Below are 26,717 nucleotides of genomic sequence, written 5' to 3'. Positions count from 1 at the left end.
CAGGGAGCATAAAGTGATTGTCCAGCAATGTGTCATCCTCAGTACCTTGGAATGGTTGAATCTATAAATATCTGTTGACTATGTGACCTCTACCCTTCACTTCTAGGTGGGATAACTAGTCCACAAAGGAAAAACTTATTCCTTTGTCCCTAAATATGAAGTGATTGGTAATCATTATATGACCCAGCTCATTGTGCCATTTTTCTTATTACTTCAGATTTGCTAGGCAAAAGGCATATTTTATCTTTCTCATAATTATTTTTTATTGGTTTTGAAAAAAAAAAGTAGAGATGAAAACAGAATCTAACAAATATCCCATGGAGATATTTGGTGTTCTCTTTTCTTTCAAGAGCAAATTAAGACTTTCTCTGTTCCTTTCTCCTTGGCTCCCTAGACCGACAGTCAAATATTCATGCCAGTTTTAAATGAATAAGGGCTCATTCTACTAACTGGATCACAGTCCCCTGCATTGAGGAAACAGCCTTGCAAATTCGTGTCTGGGACCTACAGAAGTTACTTTTGGTTATAAATGTTAACAGTTTGACCTGACCGACTTTTAAATGGTACTAATATCCGACCTGGTTGTGAGTTCAGCAGTAAATTTCTACCCGGTATATAAAAGGCCAAAGAAAAAACTAGTGTCTTATTTTCCCTGGTGACCTACACTAAATGTTCAATATTTACTTTGTAAATGAGGACACCCAGTGGCCACCAAGTGAAAATATTCTAAACAATCCCAGACACTGTTTATGCAAATAAAAATACCCGTTATCAAAGCTGATTGACAGATATCCCTATAACATCTGTTACCAAGTGGTTTAGCTTCCCCAAGTTAGTCTGGAGTGGTGGGAGTTTGGCCTGATTGTTTCTTATGTCACATCACAGATCAGTCGTCTCTTCTCACTTTGGATTGCAAAGTATGACTCAGTTTTGAATTCCACTGAATCCTCAGCTGACAGGAGGACCCAATGAGCTATCTCTTGGGGAAAATGAAATCAGGAAGATGGGAACAGTATGGCATGTGTCAGAAATCATAAATGAATGAGCACAGTTTGTGGAAAACTCCCTAAATGCATTAAAAAAACCAATTGCCTTCAATCTTAAATTTATACTGAAAATAGAACCGTGGCTATCTGCTGATGAGAGGAGAATAATAAAGGGCAGAGGAAGAGCATTGCACAGAACTTCAGGAACTGGGAAGACCTCCTGTAACTAAATATACACATGCTTATGACAACAGGTACACCCTGCAATCTACACTTACTGTCAGAATGATTGTGAATTGCAGTGGAGAGTTACAAAAACAAACACACACACAAAACCACAGATAGGACCTACTCTATGTAAAGTAGTGTGAAAGATCAAATAATTTTGCAATTTGTTTTTATAACAAGGTAAGGTACAAGCCTTCTAGAAGCTTGAAGTCTTCTTATTGAGATGAGACAGGCACAATGAAGTACAAAACAGTAGAGAGACAATAACTGGTAACATAATTTTAAAAGATAAAGTATGTGATATGTGTTGGATATTTTCTAAAGGAAATTAAACCCAAGGTCCCTCTCGCTAAATTATCAAGAAATTCAGACAAGTGTCTGGGTTCTCTTCCCCTCCCTATCCTTGGACAAGACTTGTGGAGTATAGGGTGGATCAGAGGCTTAATCCACGGTGGTCTCCATCTTGAAGCTCCCTGTTCACCCCACCAGGTCAACATTGAGCCTATTAATTCTGATTGCCAGGCACTAGCATTAGGTGAGTTTAGAGATGCTTTTCACCGGGGTTCTTGCTCGGGAGCAGGGACTGAGCCCCAAGATCGTGACGGTTCAGTTTAAGGTACAGCCTCCAGAAGTCCCAAGCAATTACCCCAAGTAGAGATAGGTGTGTGCAGGCGGAGACCTCAAACCTTGGCACCTCGCCCACTGGAGGGGATGTGTTTTTCTTCTTGGTCAGACCACCTCAATCTAATTCCAAAGTACCACCCTCCCCTCCTGATCCCAGAAAGGGTGCAACTTAATTCGCTAAGAAGAGCTAGAGTTCTAAAACAAAACCCTTTTTCTTAAGCTTTGTCTTCAGGGCTTAACTTTTGATTTGAGCTCAGAACAACTCCTGGGGCAAGGGAGTCCTGGGGCAAAGGCTGGGCCTTTCTTAACTGCCATATTACAATGAAAATTTTCTAATTCAGTGGGGAAAAAAATCAGACGTTAATGTTACCTCGCAAACCAGTGGAACCTAAGATTTGGTAAGTAGAGAAAGCACAATAATTTCAGAACTCAGAATAAATTCAGCAAAGGAGAGAAAGTGAATAAGGAATGCAGGACATGCAAAGGATGGCAACATGTCCAAGTTCTTGGATTGGCACAGAAATTTTCTTTGGGAAACCTGAGAAAATAATATAAAATCAATATGAGGTCATTAGAATGTCAGCTATAGCTATAGAAGACTTACAGATTAATTACTTTTTTCCTATTTTTAAAAAAAGATTTATTTTTTATACATACATACATACATACATACATACATACAAGCACTGGGTACAGTCAGAAGTGCGGGAGGGTGAGCGAATTCACCAGAGCCAGAGCAGGGAACAGAACAGGCAGACCAACGAAATACACTGCTGAGGGGAGCAGCCCGCACGGCAGGAGAGGTCTGCGCACCATGTAGGACCCTTGCCGGCGCTGCAGAGGCTGCAGGCAACTTCGCAGCCCAGCGCTCAACCACTGCACCACCAAGGGAGGCCCTACTTTTTTCCTATTATATAGAAATAAGATATTGAACATATAGAAGAACACGCGTGTAAAGAATATAATAAAAATAAACAAAATATCTTACTCCCTATTAGAATAATTACAAAGTATGCCTAGTACTTTGCTTATTTACCAGTGCTTCCCAAGGTTTTGAGTTCTGACAACACTTATTTAGGATCTTCTTCATCTCAGCAGGTGCCAAAAAGGAACTTACATCTTATTCTTTCTTAAGGAAATCCTGTGCCTGGTTCTATAATGGATCACCCCAGGTGGGCTGTTGAGATGTAGTTTCAGCTACTTTCTTAAGCAGGCCCTCATCAAATCACCTCTGTGCTTCCTTCTTAACCAGTCATCCAGCAAATAAATTTACCTTTTTCCTTGGCTTTTTCTTAATGCTTTGCACCAGAAGGCCTTCATTCTTCAGTAAAACAATCTAATCATGGCTTAAGTGCACATCTTCCAACAGAGAAAAAGTGTAATCCCCTCCTACCAATAAACAGAACTACACTTGAAAACCAGTTGCACATTCGAGGCAACTTATTTTTTTTCTAGAAAAACACAAGCAAAGAGAACATTTGAGCATGAATCTAAAGATCTGCTTCAAAAGCAGTTACAGAACATTGAGCAACAGAAGAGGACTAAAGGAAGTTCTGTGAATTGGGAAGCTCTGTGATTATTTTAGTCAAAAGCCTTTTTTAAGTTACACTGTGGAGTTCTGTTTTCTCACTCATTGAAGTTCAGATGAAAGTTTTCCCAAAGTCAAAAATTAATTTCTTACTTAAGTAGACTTCATCACTCGTTAATGATATTTTCTAAAGGAATACCTGTTGCTGGGCTCCTTAAACCTACTAAAGGTAAAATTTATTTTTCCTTAAAAAAAAAAGTATATGACGATGTAGTAATCAAAAGAACAGGTGATGTAGTAATCAAAAGAACAGGTTAGAACAGTAAGAAGATGCTGGTTTTTTATATAAACACTTTTTTAACTTTTTTCAAGCAAACTAAAGAACCAAACTTATTAACTGTACATTTAAATATTTAGATCTTTCAAGTCTATCCAAAGCCAAATTCAAACTGCATACTTTAACTGTGCATTTAAGTAGATCCTTTTGTTCGTTTTTTTTTTTGGTGTGTGTCCCACCCACAGATGCAGCATCTTTGTGTTTTTGTTCCCCAGATTTAGTGAACAAAGAAAAAGGTTACAATAGGGCAGCAGCTAAATTTGTAAGGAAAGAGCTTTAGGAAAAAAAAAATAAAACTCCTAAAAGGTGTCTCAAAAGGTTTACAATGTAAGAGGATTTAAAGGCATCAACATCAGATTTCATTGACTTTTCTCCTTAGTCCCAGCAGGTTTTCCCTCCTCTAGAAGCAGCCTTTTCATTTCAGCTTTGGAATGAGGAGTATAGGTGTCTCTCAGAACGTTGTCTAGAATTATAGCTATCTGATACCTTTGTTCACAGAGTTAAAATTTAGCTTTCACAAACTGTCCTGTAAGAGAATAAGAAAGGTATTTGCACTTTCAACGTTTCATTCCATTGGAATCAGATGCCTAAGGTATAGAGATTCATGTAGCTTGATAATAACCAGAACTGAAGTTTGACTTAAGTTTAGAATTGGTTCCATAATGTAGCTGTTTACTACATTTTTTGTTGTTTTTTGTTGTTTTTTTGTTTTGTTTTGTTTTTTTAAAGATTCATTTATTTATGCATACAAGAGCTGGGCACAGGCCAGAGATGCAGGGGGTGAGAGGATTCACCAGAGACAGAGTGGGGAACAGAACAGGCAGACTAATTGAAATACACAGCTGAGGGGAGCAGCAGGCGAGACAAGAGAGGTCTGCTGCACCATGTGGGTTGCTTCTGGTGGGCTGGGGATCGAACTCATGCTGCAGAGGCTTCGGATTGCTTCATAGTGCAGTGCTTAACCCCTTGTGCCACCAAGGAGGCCCCTTTTTAACTACTTTGTTGATTAGTTGTTTGATTATATCCTTACCTCATAACTAAAGGAATTTAAGTTGACTGAAAAAACCAGTCAATACATTAATAAACATGTAAGAAAATATTTATCTGCATCTAACTAAAAAAGAGAAATCAGAGTAGAAGTAAAATAAGGAATTGACAATAGATTTTCCAAAAGAAATTTACATAGAAAAATATGCCCAGGGGTCCAATAGAGTTGCTAAAATGTGACCTAAATTTTGATTCTCAACTCTAGTTATGATATTCAAGGCTCCAAAAAAGTAAAAAGCAGTTGCAGCTCTTCCAGAGCATTGAGGCCTGGGGCTAGTTGGTTGATTATTGTGCATCTCAAATATCAAAGGTCCTTGTGGATGAATTTCTTCTACTATTTTAGATTTCATATCATCTATGTCTTTAACTCTATTTACACTAGAGTATTTGTTGTGCCCAAGATCAGCAGACTTGGCGAGCATAGCCTCCAAGAACCCAAAGACAGCTGATGCAAATGCAAAAGGGAGTTTATTACGGGCTCGAGACCGGGCCCTCGACACGCACTGATGCAACGGCAGAGGTTGAGAGCCCCGAACAGAGGAAGCAGGGGTATCTTATAGGGTCGCGAGTGGCGCGAACTTTGAAAGAAGCTGGCAATTACTCATTGGCTACTACAAAGGCATTTTGGCGCGCGGTTACAGTTTCAAACTGATTGGATGGTTAGAGATGCTGTCCCATTTATGGATAGGACTGCCCTCATTGGCGGCTGGGGTGGTCTGCTTTTTCGTCACCAAGTGGAGTGAGGGTTGTGACTGCTGAAACTATCTCCGGAATGCGGCTGGACAAGGACTAACATAGCAAGGTGGAGGATATACAAAATGGCGAAACCTCCGCTAAGCTTGGTTCCACAGTATTCTCAGTAAATCTTTTCACAAATAAATTGGTGAAAATTTGAATGACTGCAAGAAGCAACTTCACCCATCAATCAGTTATATTTGTGAATTTGGACATAAGAGCAGACATGTCTTACTTAGTCCCTTAAAAGTAACAGTGCACTTAAACTGAAATCAAGCAAACTAAAGATCTGGGCTAACTGAGGAAAACTAGGAGAGCCTGTAGAGTCAAATGGGTAGACTTCCATGAGATTGCGTCTTCCTTTGGGCCTGAAAATTCCACTAGTGGTAATAATCTGTTCCCATTCTTCAGACAGAGTTTACAGCTTTTATCTTTTGGTAGAATGAAGAGAGGGAAGGAAGGTCAGGATAAGTCCAGGTCTGGGGAGGAGCATGAAGATTGTGGAGCAAGCATTCTCCTAGTTCACAATTTTGTCCCTTTGTTCTCTGTATTTTAAGTTTAGTACAACATAATAAAGTAACAGAAAGAAAGAAAGGAAGGAAACAAAAGGAAAACAGGAAGGCGGGAGGGAGGGAAGGGAGAAGAGAGAGAAAGTAAGGGAGAGAAAAACAGGTGAACTGAGATGTGCTAGATTAAAAGTGCATATTGAGTTTGTATTTACTTTTTATTCAACTTATACCACAACATCTAACTTTTAGTCAAAAAAGTTTAGAGGGTATTTCCTAGTCTGTTAATGCCAAAAGGGAACTCCTACAGAAACCTGACTCACCAAATGTTAAGTATTAGTTGACTTCAACAACTTTAAGACTATATGGCTATATTCCTCCAAAGTTCGAGCCTTTATTATCTATGTTTCTCTTTTTCTCTCATCCTTTTCAATCCAGCTTTTATTTTTAAATCTTTCTATTCAGAAAGGTTAGTTCTGTCACTTTGACTAAGATAGTTGATTTTAGCAACATCAGCTCAATCAGAGTAAATGGGAAATACCAGGTCAGCAGGCCTGATGCATCAGATGTAGTAATGAAGGTTGCATGAGCTTCAGTTACTTTGATTAGTTCAAGCAGTTAAACACAGCTTAAAGAGACATATCTGAATCTATAATGGGTCTATAATTTCTGGAAACACAGACCTTTTTCAGATTGTAATGAAAGTCACTGACCTCATCCTTGTACTTAAGGACATTTAAATACTTAAAATGTGCTCCAGAAATGTGACAATGTGTGAATGAAAATTGAAGTAATATGAACAACTTAACCAACTGCGGTGCTGTGATCCTAAATAGAATGATGCTGTAAATACTTAAAACAAGATGGTAAATTTTTAAAAAAGATTTATTTATTTATGCATACAAGAGCTGGGGTACAGGCCAGAGGTGTGGGGGGGGGGGTGAGAGGATTCACCAGAGACAGAGTGGGGAACAGAACCGGCAGATTGACTGAAGTACACTGCTGAGGGGACCAGCTGCTGTGCCATGTGGGTTGCTCCCTGGCTGGCTGGGAATCGAATGTGTGCTACAGTGGCTGTGTGCTACAGTGGCTGCGGTATAGCTTCATAGGTTGCGTCTTAACCCTTGCGCCACCAGGGAGGCCCCCAAGAAGGTAATTTTAGTATCTGTCTACTTATAATAATATGCCGTGGCTACAAAAGTACAAACTTTCAGCTGGTGTATTCCTGAAAACATGTTTGAATGTCAAATTTATGAAAGGTGAACAATTGATCTATGTTTTGAGAAAAGGGCTTTCTTACCTACAGTGAAAACATGAAATCGCAAATGGTACCCGGGCTTAGATTATCTGGAAGATGAAAGAGAAAGCCCAAAGTCTCCCCCCTTTCACCTAAAAATGGCTAAGTGAAGAATGCAGCTCTCCTTCCCATAGGCAGTGACAGCTGGGGTGCCCGAGGTATATGGAGCCAGGGCAGGAGAAAGAGGTCTCGCTGTGCCTACCACCTTCCACCTGCACAAGTGATTTCCCCAGTGTCCCCCACCCTAACCCTGCCACCCTCCAAAGATTGTGAAGATGCCAGTGAGGCAGAAAAAGAGGTAAGGATATACAGGGCCATCTGCTCTAGATGGTAGAAACAGAACAAGCAACCTCCCTCCTGCAGCACAGAGGCTCAACAAATCCCCCTCAGCATACAAGTAAAGCAGATACTGCTGAGCTCTTGTGCATGACAGGACCACGGATAGAAATTAGAAGACTGGGTGACAGCATGTCCGTCTGCTTTCTGCAGAGAGGAATGGCTCTTTCCTAGTGTAGCCAACTTGGTATGTAGCCCCAACTTGTGATGGTGTAATCACTAAGCAACTGATACATGAAAAGCGGCCTCTGCCTACTCAAGGTGTCCAGGTATGATGTGGAGTGTAATACAAAGACTGTTTGTGGAAACCTGGCCATCCTAGCCGTACTTCTTGTGCTGACCCACTTACTTCATCTGAGCCTCATGGCCCAGATTGAAAGCTCAAGGGCTTTTTGGCCCTGCCATTTGACTCAGACCTGTTGACTTGACTGAAATTCATAGTGGTTTTAATTTAAGAACTGGTGTTTTCTCCCAAGTCACAGGGACTTCAGATTCTCCTCTCCCTCTACAGTGCCTCACTCTTACATAGTCTCATTTTATATATCCGGACTGAGGAAGGACTGGATTTCACACCTAATTAAAAGAGATTGTATTGCCTGCTGTTTCCTTTCTTGTTCATTTTCCCTTGTGCACAGGCAGCTTTTTATTCTCATGCTAAGTCCTATCCTGGGACGCCCACAGCTTAAGGAACAGGCAGGCTGCAGGCTCCCTACAAAACCGAAAGCTTGGCCCTCTATCACCTATTTCACCACCAGCAGATTTTCCCTTTGGTGCTTACTCCCTCCCTCCTGCACTGGCCCCCTCCATATTGTGCTTGCTCAGAACACAACCACTGTGAGTGTGTGATTGCTACCAGTGCCACTGTGTGTGGTGAATGCCATCACAAGCTGACTCCATAATTTTAGTCTAGTGGAAAAGGGGTGGGTTATCATTGTAAAACACATAGCAAGTCATCTTTACCGCTTTTTTCATTTTGTCATCAGTCCTATGTTCACACCACTGTGGGAGATTTTTGGGCGGGGGTGGTGTCCCCCAATACACATAATCTTTGCAAAGTTTTGTGGTTTTGTAGTTGAAAGGGTTTTTTTTTTTTTTTTTTGAATAGCCCAAATGCCTATTCAGTGCCAATCTAGGAAAGAATAGAGTTAGCGTTTTCACACCATTCCTTCCTATACAGTCCCTGAATAACCATCTAATCAAGATTTGTTTTCAATGGAGGACAAATCTTCTACAGTAGAGTATTTCAGATTTATTCCTTGGAATCTATACATTAATGCCCACTGGGTGAAAAGGACATGTTTCACAAAAGCCTGGACATTGCTTTGCTGTGGCAGAAACTTTTTCCCACTGTATTAGTGTTAAAAATAAAAGAAAGCCTGGGAAAGGGATCGCTCTAGCATTGTGTGCTGGAGGAATGAGGCGCGCTTGAATGGAAAGGCAGGGTCCCCCATCACATCTGTACCCCTATCAGCGAAATCCACTCAGCCTTCCCTGGTTGCTCCTACAGTGTCGGCCAGTGTACTCAGGGAGATGTCTGACAATTGTGTCTATAAAATACCAACTAGGTTTGTCAAGTCAGGTTTAAGTTTGTCTCTGTGCTTTTTAATGAAGTTGGCAACAATTTACAGCAATAATATTAATTCAGACTATTTAACAGAAAATTTTTTGTGATTATCTATATAAGGTTACCTGTTTATTTAGGTAGACTTGACAAATTGGGTCAAACAAGCATTCTGAATTTTTCTTAGGAGATTGTGTGTGTGATTTTATGACAGCTTTTGTTGTTGGCCATTTCCAACTCTTAAACAACTTCCATTATTACCTTCAATGTCTCTTTTCCCTAAGGCCGAGAATTGGGATGTCCTTTAGATCATTTGGCAATCCAAGATTCATTCCTCAGTGATTCACTGCTCTGCAGTGAAAAAACCACCAAAAGGCATGGTTCTAATTCACCCTGTCACTAGCTGTGTAAAATTTTGGACAAGTCATGTGGCCATTGAGAGCCTCAACTTCCTCTTACATCAAATAGTGATAAGAACTGTCCTGAAAACACATAGAGTTGTTGAAGTAGCGAATGAAATGTTACACATGAAAAAGTTTGTGTACTATAAAATGATACGTGAATATTATTATTATGATAATTGTGACAGAGTTTCTAAAAATTATAAGAAGCCAACTCTTCATCACATATGACATCTCTAGTGATGTCGTCATGACTGGTGCTATGAGCTAATGTGTTTAAAGAGTGTTTTCAGGGCCTCCCCTTGTAGCACAGTGGTTGAGCGCTGGGTTGTGAGGCTGCCCCCAGCCTCTGCAGTGCCAGTTCGATCCCCAGCCACCAGTGAGGGTCCCACTAAACAAACAAACAAACAAACAAACAAACAAACAAACAAATAAATAAATAAATAAATAAATAGTGTTTTCATTTGTGTAGGAAAATTTATTTTAATAAATTCATCTTACTCAGAAATAGTGATCTTATTGAGACACAATCAGTTTTAGTGTTTACTATTTTATTTAAATGAAAGAAACATTGGTGATAGTAAAATTGTACCTAGAAAGCTATATTTTAGTGCCAGGAACAAGCTGTTTTGTTTTTTGTTTTTTTTTTTTTTTAAGATTTATTTATTCATGCATACAAGAGCTGGGGTGTAGGCCAGAGTTGCGGGGGGAGGGGTGAGAAGATTCACCAGAGACAGAGTGGGGAGCAGAACAGGCAGATCTACCGAAATACACTGCTGAGGGAAGCAGCAGGCCAGTCAGGAGAGGTCTCCTGCGCCATGTGGGTTAGTTGCCTGGCTGGGGATCAAACTTGTGCTGCAGTGGCTGCTGATAGCTTCATAGTGCTGAGACTTAACCCCTAGTGCCACCAGGGAGGCCCCTTGTTTTGTTTCTTGTACCCATTTATACAATTAAAACAATGTTCTTAAAGGTCAGTGAATGAGACTATGTTGGTCTCAGTCAAGAAACATAAATGCCTAGAAACATAAATGCCTTTCAAATACATGGCTAGGTTTAGAAATAGCTGAGGACATACCGGACAAACCTTTTCACACACATTTATAACACAACAGTCCGGACACCTAAGGGGCAGACTTCATTCAGAAGCAAAGCTTTCAACACAGTGAAGCAGATAAGAGAAAAAAATCTATAGCCAGACTGCCTAGAAATCCAGCTCCGCCACTAATTGCCTATGTAGAGTTGAGCAAATTTCTTAATTTCTCTGATCTCAGTTTCGTCATGTGAAAAATAGGGATAGTAAGACGACCTATACCGTAGGATTATTGTTTAGGAATAAATGAAATTACACACATAAAGTATTTAGAACTATGTTTCACGCCTCGTAAGCACTTAAAAAATGTTTGCCCTTTTTTATTCTTGTCATCATCGTGTACACATACATGGGGGACTCAGCAAGAATTTGGACTTTAGTCTATGGACTGATTTCCTGAACATTCCTTCCTGGATTATTGGGGCCTGCCTCTGAGGCCTTATTTTGTATTAGCACAGTTAGAGCACGTTTAATTCTTCAATCTGATAAAGATGATCTGTTTTCCATAAATGAAAAAAAGAAGAAACCATAACTGAATGCAATATTTTGGGCAAATAATAGGCCTGATGGAAGCCAGAAAAAGGAACTCTTATATAAAAATTATTGCATAGTGTATCACCTGAAATGAACATAGAGCCAATAGACATTTATTGTGAATATATGTGAGACTAACCAAATGTGAAGATGAGAACAAAGAAAATGAATGAATATATAACAGGTTCTATTCACACCCACTGAGATGGATTGACTGAGTTTGTGTGAAGGCGAGGGGGAGAGACTGAACAACATAAGGTTGAAGAGCTAGTTGAGCTCACCCTTCCCAACAGGTCCTGTCTCCTCAGGCAGAGGAGAAAGTATCTGAGGAGGTGGGCATTCCTTGTGTCTGTAGGACATTACTTGTGGTGTTACTTCTAATAGGGATCTGGGTCACAAATCCACAGTCAGCATTTGTGTCATCTGATTTTGAAAACCCACTTCACTCTTGAGCTGATTGTTTATTTGTGAAGGCAAGAATAGGGGAAGCTGGACCTCCCTGTTGGCTCAAAGGGTTAAACACAACACTATGTAGCTATCTGCGGCATCGGTAGCACAAGTTCGATCCCGGCCATCCAGGGAACTACCCACATGGTGCAGCAGACCTCTCCTGTCTCTCCCGCTGCTCCCCTCAGCAGTGTATTTCAGTCAGTCTGCCTGTTCTGTTACCCACTCTGTCTCTGGTGAACCCTCCTCCCCCCCATACATCTGGCCTGTATGCATAAATAAATAAATCTTGTATGTGTAAATAAATAAATCTTTAAAAAAATGGGGAACCTTTCTTCATCTGACTTATTTCAACAGGATGGTCCTCTAGGTCCATCCCTGTTGTTACAAAAGATAAAATCTTATCTTTTTATAATAGCTGAATATTGCATTGTGTATATATGCCACATCTTATTTATTTATTCATTCATTGATGGGCACTAGGGTTATTTTCAAATCTTGGCTGTTTAAAATAATGCTGCAATGAACAAAGGAGAACATATATCTTTTTAAATCAGTATTTTCATATTCGGATAAATACCCAGAAGGAGAAGAGCTGGATCATATGGTATTTTTATTCATGATTTTTTGAGGAACCTTTAAATTGTTTTTCATAATGGCTGTACCAGTTTACATTTTTACTAACAGTGTGCAAGCATTCCCCTTTCTCCACACCCTTGCCAACACTTGTCGTTTATTGTCTTTTTTATAATTGCTGTTGATTTCACTCTTCTATGGAAGATAACAAAAACCGTTAGCTGATGTTACAGGGAAATGGCCGATTGGATGAGTAAATTGTATAAAGGGGTCAATTGCGTGGTAATAGAAGAAACTGGACTTTCCATGGTGATCATAATGTAGTATATACAGATGCCAAATTATAATGCTGTACACCTGAAACCTATTACTGTTAGAAGGCAGTGTTACTTCAATGAAGTAAATCAGGGGAATCCTATCAAAGACTCATTTAGAGAAAGGAAGTTTAGAGCCATTTGAGACAAGAGGTTAAAAAAAAAAAGGAAATCCCTGAGGCTTAATGTTATAGCACCTATTTTCTTTCGCATTCTGTGATCCAAATGTTACCAACATTATTCCTTGTCTGCACACTCCTGTGGTGTAAGGTAGCAGTAGGTCAGTTTATCCACATTCTGTGTGAATCTATTGCTTTCCTACTTGGACCTATTTGATAATTCCTCTCTAGCAAGTGTATATACTATCCTATTGCCAGGGTGGTCATACCACCCACTCCTGATTATTCCTGCTGCCCTGGACTAACTGTTAATAGTGCTCCCTTCCACTGTCAAAAATGCCAACTTTGAGTGATAAATATGATCATGTAGGTTACTCCAATCTCTCAGGTCAGTGCTTCCACGTCTGACCTTTTTAACATTCCTTCTTCCTTAAGCCTCAGAAAATTCAGATTAATACCATATTACATACCGCCACCCTAGAAAGTACTCAAACAGGTTGTCAGAGATGACAAGAAGAATGGAGAGATACAGAAAGCAGTGGATAAGTGCTCCTTTGGCGAACAGGTTGCGTTCTATAGCTGCCCCTCAACTGGAAAACAGGGCAACTGCTGTTTAGTGGACATCTTAGTCTGGGTTGGAGAGTTTTTTGCCTTCATGGTGTGAATTTGGGGAATATGCCATATAAAATAATAGGAGGAAAGGGTACTTTTAAACTATGAATATTGTTGTTAATCTATGCATAGAGTAAGGAATGGTGATAAATTAGGGGAAATCTAAACTTTCCCGAAGGATCCAGGCTTAGGTTTGTCTAAAGTGTAGGTAGAGTTCCAAGAGAACAGGAGTCCCATGGCCTCTCAGTTCTTAATTGCTGAAGTTGTAAGAATAGCAGGCAAATGACCCATCTATTTACCAGGTGGCTCTACTTCAACTGACAACCCTGCTAGAAACTCTAGGGGATTAATATCGATTCAATACCCCAAATAGCCAGGGCACTGTTGGAGCAAAATTCAAGTATTCTTCCCATTGGCATTTATACCCACAGCATGACCCCTGTGCAACAGCCTGTTCATCTCCCCACAGTTACACAACCCCCTCCTGCCTTGTGTCTGCAGGGGGCTGCTTCTAAGAACTGTGAGCATTATCCACCTAAGTCCTAGATGTTAGGAATGCAGTCAGTTCGCTATGACCCCATGCCCTGTTTTGTGTCTGTCTTGCCACGCAGGTGACATCAGTTGCAAGGGGATGACCGAGCGCATTCACAGCATCAACCTTCACAACTTCAGCAATTCCGTGCTCGAGACCCTCAACGAGCAGCGCAACCGTGGCCACTTCTGTGACGTGACGGTTCGCATCCACGGGAGCATGCTGCGCGCGCACCGCTGCGTGCTGGCAGCCGGCAGCCCCTTCTTCCAGGACAAGCTGCTGCTGGGCTACAGTGACATCGAGATCCCATCCGTGGTGTCAGTGCAGTCGGTGCAAAAGCTCATTGACTTCATGTACAGCGGCGTGCTGCGCGTCTCCCAGTCGGAAGCCCTGCAGATCCTTACGGCCGCCAGCATCCTGCAGATCAAAACAGTCATTGATGAGTGCACGCGCATCGTATCACAGAATGTGGGCGATGTTTTTCCGGGGATCCAAGACTCGGGCCAGGACACGCCACGGGGCACTCCCGAGTCAGGCACATCGGGTCAGAGCAGTGACACCGAGTCGGGCTACCTACAGAGCCACCCCCAGCACAGCGTGGACAGGATCTACTCAGCACTCTATGCGTGCTCCATGCAGAACGGTAGTGGCGAGCGCTCCTTCTACAGCGGTGCGGTGGTCAGCCACCATGAGACTGCCCTTGGCCTGCCCCGGGACCACCACATGGAAGACCCCAGTTGGATCACACGCATCCATGAGCGCTCACAGCAGATGGAGCGCTACCTGTCCACCACCCCTGAGACCACACACTGCCGCAAGCAGCCCCGCCCTGTGCGCATCCAGACCCTGGTGGGCAACATCCACATCAAGCAGGAGATGGAGGACGATTATGACTACTATGGGCAGCAAAGGGTGCAGATCCTGGAGCGCAATGAATCCGAGGAGTGCACGGAAGACACTGACCAAGCTGAGGGTACTGAGAGTGAGCCCAAGGGCGAAAGCTTTGACTCGGGAGTCAGCTCCTCCATAGGCACCGAGCCCGACTCGGTGGAGCAGCAATTTGGGCCCGGAGCAGCACGGGATGGCCAAGCAGCAGAACCTACCCAACCTGAGCAGGCTGCGGAAGCCCCTGCTGAGGGCAGTCAACAGCCACACCAACTAGAGACAGGTGCCTCCTCCCCGGAAAGAAGCAACGAGGTAGAGATGGACAGCACGGTCATCACTGTCAGCAACAGCTCCGACAAGAGTGTCCTGCAGCAGCCTTCGATCAACACGTCCATTGGGCAGCCATTGCCAAGTACCCAGCTCTACTTACGCCAGACAGAAACCCTCACCAGCAACCTGAGGATGCCTCTGACCTTGACCAGCAACACACAGGTCATTGGCACAGCCGGCAACACCTACCTGCCGGCCCTCTTCACTACCCAGCCCGCGGGCAGCGGCCCCAAGCCTTTCCTCTTCAGCCTGCCACAGCCCCTGGCAGGCCAGCAGACCCAGTTTGTGACAGTGTCCCAGCCAGGCCTGTCGACCTTTACTGCACAGCTGCCAGCACCACAGCCCCTGGCCCCATCTGCCGGCCACAGCACAGCCAGTGGGCAGGGTGAAAAAAAGCCTTATGAGTGCACTCTCTGCAACAAGACTTTCACCGCCAAACAGAACTACGTCAAGCACATGTTCGTACACACAGGTGAGTGCAGGTGTCCCTGGAGGCCTGGCAGCTGGGCAAGGGTGAGGGAGGTGTGGGAAGGGAGGGACAGGACAGGACAGAGGTAGAGGGAAGGTTTGTTGACCTTTCAGATGTTAAGGAGACCCCACTGTCAGCCATCTTCTAGAAGCCCAGTTATGCCCTCTGAGGGCAGGACCGTGCCACCAAAAGACAAAGTCACAAAAACCCTTTATGGAGCAAGAAGGGCCAAATGGGAAAGTCTAATAATAAAGAATTTTCAGGCACAATATCCCTTAAATCCATTGAACTATGTAATACTTTCTTTGATCTAGGTTGTTTAAAACTGGAGAACTTCTTGGAGACCATATATTCCAGTCACCTCATTACAGCCCAGAGTCATATAGGCAAAGCTGGGAAGAGAGTTTTAATCTGCAGTAAATTCAGCTTGAGAAGGTTAAAACAAGGCTGATGCAAGCTTAAGCCATATCTGTGGTCCCTGAAAGGAAGAGAAGTGCTAGACTCACTCTACTTTCTCTTGCTTATCTGTTTTCCACATCTAGAGACCACAGTCTACACTGGGTACTACCTTTTTGAAAAGTGACAGGCTAGCTGGGACATGATTATGAGGAATATGATTAGGCTGGTGAAGGGACACAAGACTATGATGTGTGAGTGAGTTGAAGGTCTTAGGGATGTTCAGCCTGCAGAAGAGAAGACTCTTGGTGTTTTGTGAGTCGTGTCATGTATGCTTCAAGGGCAGCATAGTGTAGTAGTTACACTGGCACTCTGGGTCCAGCTGCCTGGGCTTAAATGTAGACTTAACCACTACTGAACTGTCATCTTGGGAAAATTACTTGATTTTTCTATACTTCAGTTTTCCTTGTCTGTAAAATGGGAATAATAGTGATAAAACTTTCTTATAGTGCTGTTTTGAGGTTTGAATGACATAATATATGTGAAGTTCTTTTAAAAATTCCTGGTACTAGTAAGCATTCTATAGATGGTCACTGCTGCTAGCATTATTAACATTATTTAAATGGTTAAGAGGGAAGAGATACTATGTTTGTTCTATTTGACTATAAATGGTAGAACTGGAAACTATGGATTCTTTCAACTAAGTAAAAGGAAAATTTTGTTAGCTGTCAGAGCTGCTATAAGAAGGGATAGCTTACCTCCACAGGAAATGAATTCGTGTAATTAGAGGTGTTCAAGGAGAGAATGTATGATCATTTTCTGGGGATCTCATAGAAGGCACTCAATTATCAGGTGAGCAGTTGGGCAAGATGGTGTTTCCTCCCGGATTCTCTGATTCTAGCGCTAAGATCTCCAGACCTCCCAGCCATTGCCCCATAATAAAGCAGACATAGAATTAGAAGCTCTATTGATAGGCTTCCATTTAAGTCACCGTAAGTATAATTTTAGAGATTTCCTTGTACCAAATAATGCCTACCTATCCCAGCGATGGCCACTGAGTTTGCAATGCCTATCATCAGAGTCACTCCTGTGATAAATCTCTGGTATCAGACTACACTATTAAATGATAAATAAATTTCCAGGGGAAAGGTGCATACTTGAGTTACAATACATGAAAATAAAATAGTTCCTCAAAGCAACGTTGTTTCTCAAGCTAACAGGAATCTAAGGAATAGGACATAAAGCACATGAATTTAAATTGGGGGGTAGAAGGGAAGCAGAGCACCAGACACTCAGACAAGGTACCAAGCCTGGAAGTACCCAACTGAAATCATTGCTTAGGATAAACTCTGCCTTCTTTGCAGTTCAGCACAAGTCAGGGCACTGTATAAATCTGTGTGCACGCTGTTATGTGAATCAGTTGTTCTTAAAGATGATAGTTTTCATACTCTAAAATAAGCATATGACTCACTATTGAATTTAGGAAGAAAATCAGGTAGTGGTAGGTTATCGTTTACTTAGGGTAAATGTGAATGCACTAGTAATCAGATCAATCACGGTAAATTTTCCTGTGGTACAGGTATTATCATTATTTGACAAATAGTAACATTTTTATTTATGTGACAATTGGCTTACAGAATGCTCTCATATAGTTTATTTTCTTTCTTCAACTGAGTAGCTGTTCTATAAACCTTCATATTAAGAATTAGGGCTAAAAAGAGACCAATTTACACAAGTATCTACTTAGCCAAAGTTGACTTCGCTGGTCTTAAAATCCATAAACATTTCTACTGTCCCCTTTCATGCATTTCCTCCACAAGACCTAGCAGATACAGAATTTGCATTTATTTTAGATCATGTGTTGAAATAAGAATTTACATTTGCACCATAAAATTTTGAGTGCATTACCAAAATTTGTCTTTTTTACCCAATGAATTCACCAAAGGATTCTGTGGTTAACCCAAATAACTAGATTTACCCATGAGAAAACCAGTAATGGGTTTGCACATGTAGACATCATAGATATGAAAGCTCAAGTAAAGTCATTTATAAGCCTGAATTATACTCAAAGTGTAGCCTTCAGATCTCCAGTAAATTATGCAGGTTCTCAGTGAGTTATGTTTTTTGTATGGATGTTTATAACACTGCCACATCTGGGAATAATCGATAATGTGTGTGTGTATATATATACATATCACTGAAGCACCTATTTAAAAGAAGCAAAACTCATCCCTTTCACCACAGAATTATTTAGCAATGGCAGTTTAGAAGAGAGCCATTTATCAAAACTTTTGTCTAACTAAGGGAGTTCATAACCAAACAAAGTTTAAAGAACAATTAGTCTAGAGTTCCAAAAAGCAAGAGAGACTGAACATATGGAAGTAATGCAAGACCTGGGTTCACTGTGGCCCACATTTCAAAACAAAGTTCTATCCAATATCTTGGGGAAAGGAAAGTATTAAAAAAAAAAAAAAGGGAACTTCCCAACTATACAGCAGCCAAGGGGAAATCATAAAAATCCAAAGCAAAAAGGCCAAATGTTGGTTTAAATAGATTCTAGAAAAAACTGAACATACTTAGAAGAGTAGAGACAGCTTCATTAATCTTACCTATAATCTAATTGAAAAGAAATTCTAGCAAGAAAAGTTGACAGAGATAAAAGGAAAGAAATTTGGGTTTTCTATATCACCACTGGCTTAGCAAGCACTTCAATAACTCCAAGGTTTAATGTAAATAATACTTGCTTTCATCAACTGCAGAGAATCAATTCTGAGATCTGGATTCCAAAAAAAAAAAAAAATCCTATGTAGCTTTGTACTAATGATCCACAAATTTATTGAAAGCAAGTGTTTGAGACAAATAAGAGATATATCATGTCCACATTGGGGGCTAAGCTCTACCTTCAAGAACTAAGGAGCCGTGGTTATAAAGCATATTCCATAATGATTATAACTCTAAAACTTAGGTGAGTACATACATGAAAGATGAATGTACTGAATTATATTATTTGGATTTAGTTTTGGTTCCTCTAATTGGATGTGTGGCCTTAAGCAAGTCACTTAATTTTATAACCCTCAATTTCTTTGAGTTTAAAATGGAAATAATTTTCTTGCCTTTTGAGTAGCTATAAAGGTATAAGAGCTTTTCATAAAAGACAAAGTACTACTTAATACTTTTTTAAAAAATTGTCATTACGTCACTTTAGCCCCCTCCACCCAACAAGACATTGAGTCTCCTTGCTCTGTCTCCCACCTCTGAATAATAAGCTGCAAATGTGGTTCCTTCATCTATGAAATTCAAATACTGCAGCAATATAATACTCTTTGGGTTTCCCTTGAACTTCCTTCATAAAATGAACATTTTTTATTCCTTAATGATTTTTTTAAAAAGCAAAAGAAAATCTCACACCTAAACACTTTATCTACTACCAAATAAACCACAGTAGAACTTCATTTCGTCTAGAGTTTCTCATGTTCCTTTACTAAAGCTTCATAAAAGTTATGAGAAAGGAAACCAAAAGCTAAGGATGTATTTGGAAACAAGAAAATTAGAGAAAAATGTAAATAATACCATCCTGCCATGAAACAAAGTATGACTCTTCTGTGCCCACTCTCAAGAGAAAAAACAAAAGGAAATGGGATGAAGGAGAAAGGGAACAAAGAAGGATAAGCTTTGGTGTCAATGTGAATGTGAAAGGCAAGCAATAGAGAAAATTCAAAAATAAGCTAAGAGCAGTGGTGGTCAAAGTGTGATTCCCAGTACCAGCAACATGCAAACTTTCAGACCTATCTCAGACCTGAATCAAAAGCTGGTGATTCAACAGGTCCTGACTTACACTAAGTTGGAAATCATTTCCCTAGAGGGACTGAGTGATTCGGAGGACAACACCAGATTGCTTCTCTACATAAAATTGCTCTCTAATATTTCCCCAGTGAGAATCTTTGTATCTGAGAAAAGTAAATCAGAATTAAGGATAATGGGTTGACTTCACAGTGAGTAAGTTTTATTTTGGAGGCAATATAAGACATGGGAAGTTCACCCCTCACCCTTGAGAGTAAACTAAGTCTCCTAGACTGCAAAGGTACCATGACGAATGTACTCTTTCTGGCACTTGACAGCACTTGGCTTGTATTATCATTATATGGGTGTTAAAATGTGAACTCTGTAAAAGAAGAAACAATCAGATAGGTAGGTAAGTCGGTAGGTAGATAGATAGGCAGACAAGACAGGTTGATTTGTACTTCAATATATCCAGTGTAATATCTTATATATAATAAATATTTGACCAAAGATTGAATTCAGTCCTGCCATAAGGATGTCTAATCACTTCTAAAAAAGATAGTCTGTTTCCCCAGAGCTATTTATTGTGTGACGTATAGTTCCACTGAGCTAATGCAAAATACTTTGCATATTTATATATTAAATACTTTCTGCAGTAATATGGGCTTGTTTCAGGTACCATGCTCTATTTGTTCTTACCTTGCTCTGTATAACAAAATAGCACACTTAATAGTAAGATTGACCAGGATGCAGGATGGCATTAGGCTTATTTAGAGACTACCAGATTTAGGGTTGCCATATTTAGAAAACAGAAATACAGGATGCCCAGTTATATTTGAAATTTGGATAAACAAGTATATTTTTAGTCCAAGTATGTTCCATGTAATATTTATGCCATACTTATACTAAAATATTATTTATTATTTATTTGAAATTTAGATTTATCTGGATGTGTGTATTTTTATCTGGCCATGCTATCCAGGCAGTGCTTTTTAGATCCTAACTCTGGACTTTTTGTTTTAAAATTTATAGAGGAATAGAGACTAGTATATGTAGTTGCTTAACAAATATTTGTTGAGTAAGGGAATGAATGTTCCAAAATGGGGGACATGCTTTCCAGGAGAATTTAATTCAAGGGACTTACCTGTAAATGCAATATTTTCTCAGCAAGACAAATTTCTTTTCCTTTTTTCCTTTTTCTTTTGATATTTGCCAGGGAATTGACTTTATCTGCATTCCCGCTTCTGTTTTCTTCACCAAAAAGTGGTAGATGTTTGGTCCTTTTTCAGGTTATCAACAACCCTTTGTTGGTGACTCTTTATCCTCTGCACATATGCTAATTTTGTTTGTTACTTTGAGCAGTCCAGATTTTTCAGCTATGGATTTGATATAAATAGATACAGCAAGAATAGTGACATAACTGTCATAAGTTGAGTAATAACAGTGAGATCATGATAATGTGATAATTCTCATGTAAAGCTTTGGCTGTGGAGTAACAAACAAATACTAGGTTTGAAGTAAGAAAGCCAGGCTGTAGCACTTTCTGAATGAGATTAGGTGAAATACTAAAATCAATCAGGTTCTTGATATTTTGTCACATAAGATACAGATCTTACATGATTGCTCTAAAAATCAGATTATATAATGAATGTTAAATGCCCTTAAACACAAATGTTGTAAAAGTAGCAGAGCCTTTCAGGAACATGTATGTAATGTGTTGTAATATCTTATTATAATAAAAGTAGCAGAGCCTTTCAGGAACATGTATGTAATGTGTATGAACATGTGTAATGTATGAACATGTGTAATGTGTAAGCATCATACATTACACAGAATAATCATAAAGCAAAAAAGGAGATAATCTGGTGGGCTGGCAACATGCTCTGTCACTACTGACTTGTTGGATGACCTTCAGTACGTTGTTCCACCTATTCTGGGGGTGTTTCTACCACACACATAAAGTTGTAAGAAAGTCAAATAATATGAAGGAAGTTCTCTATGATCCTCAGATTCATCTTCACGCCAAAATATTTTACTGAAGCTACAGATACTTTGTGAATTCATTGCATCCCCAGTAGGCTGTGCATCCACTAGAGAGCCTCACAGAGCAAACTGGCAGCAGGGTCACTCACATCCCAGGAACTGGAGAGGGGGGCTGGCGAGCAGTCATACTCACCAGGTGTCAGGTGTGTAGGCCTCTTTGAGCTAGACTGCTCTGGAAGACGGCAAGCTCTGAGGCCAGTAAAGCTCTAATGAGCCCCTGTGAGCATTGCTGTTACTGAACCTTTTCCCTTTTCGGTCTCAGTCTGTTTCTCCATTCAGAGAACCTGAATTCTAAGACCCACTTCCGCTTTCCTGGCAGTAGCCACTCCCCCCGCCCTATGCTTACTTCCTGCTCTCCTTCTTCCTGCCTGCTACCTACCTTCTCACCAAGCACCTGGTGTTAGCTTTCTGACCCCTCACTGTACTTTCCTGATGTGCTGGAACAGAATATGGAAAATCTGAGAATATAGGAGGGCTAAGTAGGAACAGTGCTTCTCAAGTATGCCCTGAGAACAGCATTCACTGTCCTTTCTTAGCCCAGAAATAGCTTGGGTAGAATGAGAAAGAATCCACAGAATAAATAAGGTATTGCTAAGCCCCCAATATAGACATCACTAACCACATTGGGGTGTCATGATGCACTGAAGTATCTTTCACTCACACTGTGTGCAGAACCCTCTGTAGCTAATAACCTAACAGTATCTTTCTTCCTCTCCATTTTTTACTTAGCAGTCACCGTAGAGTGAACATTACTGCTGGTTCTTGAAAAGGAGTGGAAAAGCGACTTTTTAAGATTAGGCAGCAAAAAAATAGAGACGAGCATATGCACGTTCCACTCCTCCTCCCACTGGAACTGTAAAGGACCTTCCTCCCCTCCATTTCTCCACTCACTGTCTGGTTTCTGGGCCTCCAGGGCTCAGTTGCTGCTTTTCTAAGAACTCCTCTGTCTAAGCTAATTGTAGGCATCCTAGTCACAAAATCATTAGTTTAAATTAGCACGTGTAACTGAGGGTAGACTATACTCAACTCTGAAGTACATAGCTGCAGTATCAGTCTTTGCTTTATTGATTATCAGAACCAGTTTTATCCTTAATCCATGACTTGCAAATCTTTTCTCATTTGGTTTCACTGTCACTTCCTTTATGCTGACGGGAACGGTTTAATGTTTCTTAAAGGGATCCTGTGTTTTGTGGTCCGTGTTTTACCTCTTTAATTTTCAAGACAAGTACTTACTGTGTTATTCTCAAATTACAGATAAGGAAACTGAGGCTTTAGAGAGGTTAAGTGGCATGCCTAAGTCGCTCAGCCAAGACAATAGAATTTACATCTGATTCCTGCATCTCCATAAGACCCTATAATGGGTCATTTTTAAAGTGAAGGGGGCTTGCCCGCATGCTCTGATTCCAGAGCCTTCTATGTACTTTGTATCTCTTTCTAATAAATAGGATTTGCCATTTCTGGCCAGACTCTCCTGGAAAGCCTACCACTCATCTGCTCTTTTCATTTCTCCACATTGATAACAGCAATCAGCAGACCACATCCATTTCATGCATAATTTTGAAAGTCATTTTGGAATCACTACGTAATATGCAGGAAAATAATGAAGAGGAAAAATACTAACTTTTCTACTGAATGATATTGTTTCAAATCCATACATATAGAAATGAAAATTGTGGACACCTGACTAATCTGAAAATGCACCCGATTTCATAAGACAATTCCTGAACTGCCTGTGCTCCACCAACATGGCCCCTTAATTATTAGACAGAGTACTTTCCTTTGAGGCATTCCCAAGTGCTTTGCAAACATTTTTGCTCATTAACTCTCATACCATATTTCTGTGGCAGAGAAGGAGCAGGATCCTTTGTCCTATTTAAAATGTGGGACTGCTGATGCCTTGAGTGATTTAAGCAGGTTACCCTCCGGTCATGCACTGAGGAGGCCTGGACTAGAGTCCTGGGGGGAGAGGGCGTTGTGGGCCAGGAGGGCAGAAGGCCACTAGGTCTGCAAATGACCATGGTGAGTGCTTGGCCCCACTCCTCACTTAGAGAAGAGGAAATAAACCCAGCGAAATGAAAACACTTAGAAAACCCAGGGTCACATGCGTAATTAATGAGTCAACTAATATTATGGTCATACAAACAACATACATATATAATGCTTCGGAGGATAAGATGACAACTGTGAAGAATCAATTTTTAGTCAGATTAAAAGCATGTGAAAGTAGAAGTCCTTCATCAGTGACCTTGCCTAGAGGAAAAATAAGAAGGTTAAACTTTCGAACAAGAGCACTTTTAACATAGACAAAGTTACAACTTCCTAGCAACCAAATACCCACTAAAGTGAAGGTGGGACATCAGCTCATGGGCTCTGGAAAGTGTACTGAAAGCACTGGGATGTCAAATACCATCTTGAGTTCCAAGCATATTTATAGCTGACAGAAATGTTCCAACTAAAAATGACATACGTGGCTGTCTCTCTTAGGGAATCTCTCATTGCAGAAAATGTACATATGTAAACACCACACACAGACTGAACTCTTCATTTAGTGGTAAAGAGGGAGCTAAGTCAAAATGTTTTTAATAACTAAAAAAAAATAAAGTTCAAAGATCAATGACATTGACTCAGAAATTTATGGAGTAATTCCTTAATGAACCAGCCATTTCTTATGATTATATCCTTCAAAATATATCCTTCATGTTTGCAAACACAGTGCAAAATCTGATGAGGCAAAGTTTGATAAAACAGATCGTGAACATAAAGCATTAACATTGAGCCTGGCATTTAGCAAACACTCAGTATACGGCCATTATTACCATGACACATCATAATGGAAAAAATGGAAAAAACTGGAAACATGGTCAAGTCACGTGTTTTAAATGGAAGTAAACTCAAATTTTAAAAAACAGATTTCCTACACTGACACATAGTCCAGTGTTGAAATGTTACCCTAGAGAGTTTCAAGGGTTTGGGCTATAGACCAAGGTAGGGGAGAACCCACTAAAGGACTTTTGGGAGGTCAGTGCCTATGTAGGGTAACGGCCCTGAGCTGGGAAAGATGGAAACTCCTTAATGCAGTTCAACTCACCTGTCAGTAGCACAGCTGAGGACAAAGAACACCAACAAAAACAAGTCTCTTATCCAAAGAAATATCCAGACGCATGGACACTTCTTAAAGAAGAGTAAATAAAATGTCATTCAGTGACACTATTCTGACTTACCTGTTTTTAACAAGCTTTTTCATTTGGTGTCTTAAGTCAACACCAAAGCAAAGCAGTAAACTGAGGAAAAAGAAGGATTTCAGCCAACAGACTGAGAGCAAAGAAAGAGAAAACTATTTTAACATTCAAAAAAGCATATGGAACCATTTAATGGTTGAGGGGGGTGGGGAGGGGAGGATAGTCTTGTAATAATACCATGCAAGCATTCCCATACCACTCTTGGTGGTCTGCAAAGTGATTTCATATGTATTTTATGTCAACACCAGTACAATGAGGTAAGTTGGAGTGTGTGCCTAAGAGGCATTTGGAGAGCTGTCAGAGTGGTGTGCTGTGTGTTGGTGCTTGGATTGAACGGGACCGTTTGACTCTGAGATTGTGTTGTCCACCACCTGCAACCTCCACACCTGCCAAGGCTCCAGCTCAGCGCAGACAAGGCAGACTAGCCAAGTGACTCTCAGTTACATTTTAGGAAGATTCTTATCGAAAATAGATGGGTTCTTCAGAATGAGTTATTCCAATGTTGACCAATATTTTCCAGACCTGTAATTAAGTGAGTGCATTTGCTAACAGAATCCTGGAAATGGAAATTGTGCCCAAAAAACCAAGCTTTAAGACCAATGTTTTTAGTTCCAGAGACTAGATCTAGAGAACCCCATGTCTCCAGCCAGCTTTCCACTCTCTTATTTCTCATATTCATTTGATAATATTAATGGAAAACATACAGTTAAATCCCTAAAGATGACACTGAAACATGACCCCCTTTTCTCCACAGAATAATCTTTGAAGACTTTGTGGGGATTATCGTGTAGCTTTCCAAGAGAGCCATTTTCTGGCATAGGGAAATGGAAAACTCTAGACCGTTGGTTTCACCTTAAAGGAAGTTTTCTCAGAACATGAGAGGCAAGGAAGGACTGGATCTTTCCAATCAAGGGTGACCCATTAACAAATCAGATTTTATTTTTTTTTAATTTTTTTTGTTTTTGTTTTTTGTTGTCTTGTTTTTCTGTCTCTCATTCTCCCTCCCTCGCTGTGTCTCGCTCTGTCCTGCTTGCTGTCTCTTCCCACATCGACAGGTGAGAAGCCCCACCAATGCAGCATCTGTTGGCGCTCCTTCTCCTTAAAGGATTACCTTATCAAGCACATGGTGACCCACACAGGAGTGAGGGCATACCAGTGTAGTATCTGCAACAAGCGCTTCACCCAGAAGAGCTCTCTCAACGTGCACATGCGCCTCCACCGGGGGGAGAAGTCCTATGAGTGCTACATCTGCAAAAAGAAGTTCTCCCACAAGACCCTCCTGGAGCGACACGTGGCCCTGCACAGTGCCAGCAACGGGACCCCTCCCTCGGGCACACCCCCAGGTGCCCGAGCTGGCCCCCCAGGTGTGGTGGCCTGCACGGAGGGGACCACTTATGTCTGCTCCGTCTGTCCAGCAAAGTTTGACCAAATCGAGCAGTTCAACGACCACATGAGGATGCATGTGTCTGACGGATAAGTAGTATCTTTCTCTCTTTCTTATGAACAAAGCAAAACAACAACAAAAAAAGAAACAAACAAAAAAGCTATGGCACTAGAATTTAAGAGTTGTTTTGGTTTCGTTTTTACTTTGTTTTTGTTTTTGTTTCGTTTCATTTTGTACTACATGAAGAACTGTTTTTTGCCTGCTGGTACATTACATTTCCGGAGGCTTGGGTGAATAGTAGTTTTCCCAGCCTCCCTCGGATGGTGGCCTTAAGGCCTGGTAGTGCTTCAAGAGGTCCACTGGTTGGATCTCTAGCTACTG

General features: G+C 40.8%; 1 protein-coding gene across 1 annotated transcript in view; it reads left to right on the top strand.

Moving 5' to 3' along the window:
- ZBTB20 (zinc finger and BTB domain containing 20) overlaps positions 1 to 26,429 on the top strand; it is a gene marked incomplete at its 3' end in the record, with an annotated part of 42,928 nt that extends 16,499 nt beyond the window's left edge. Inside the window, exons 2-3 of the mRNA XM_084231793.1 lie at positions 13,890 to 15,497; positions 26,008 to 26,429. Coding sequence (XP_084087919.1) covers positions 13,910 to 15,497; positions 26,008 to 26,429 — 2,010 coding nt within the window. The 5' untranslated portion in view covers positions 13,890 to 13,909. The remainder of the gene's footprint in view (positions 1 to 13,889; positions 15,498 to 26,007) is intronic.
- Between the last annotated feature and the right edge of the window lie 288 nt (positions 26,430 to 26,717).

This window comes from Talpa europaea, assembly GCF_964194135.1.
Source record: "Talpa europaea genome assembly, chromosome: 4".
Taxonomy (NCBI): Eukaryota; Metazoa; Chordata; class Mammalia; order Eulipotyphla; family Talpidae; genus Talpa; species Talpa europaea.
This window is presented reverse-complemented; position numbering and strand designations above follow the sequence as displayed.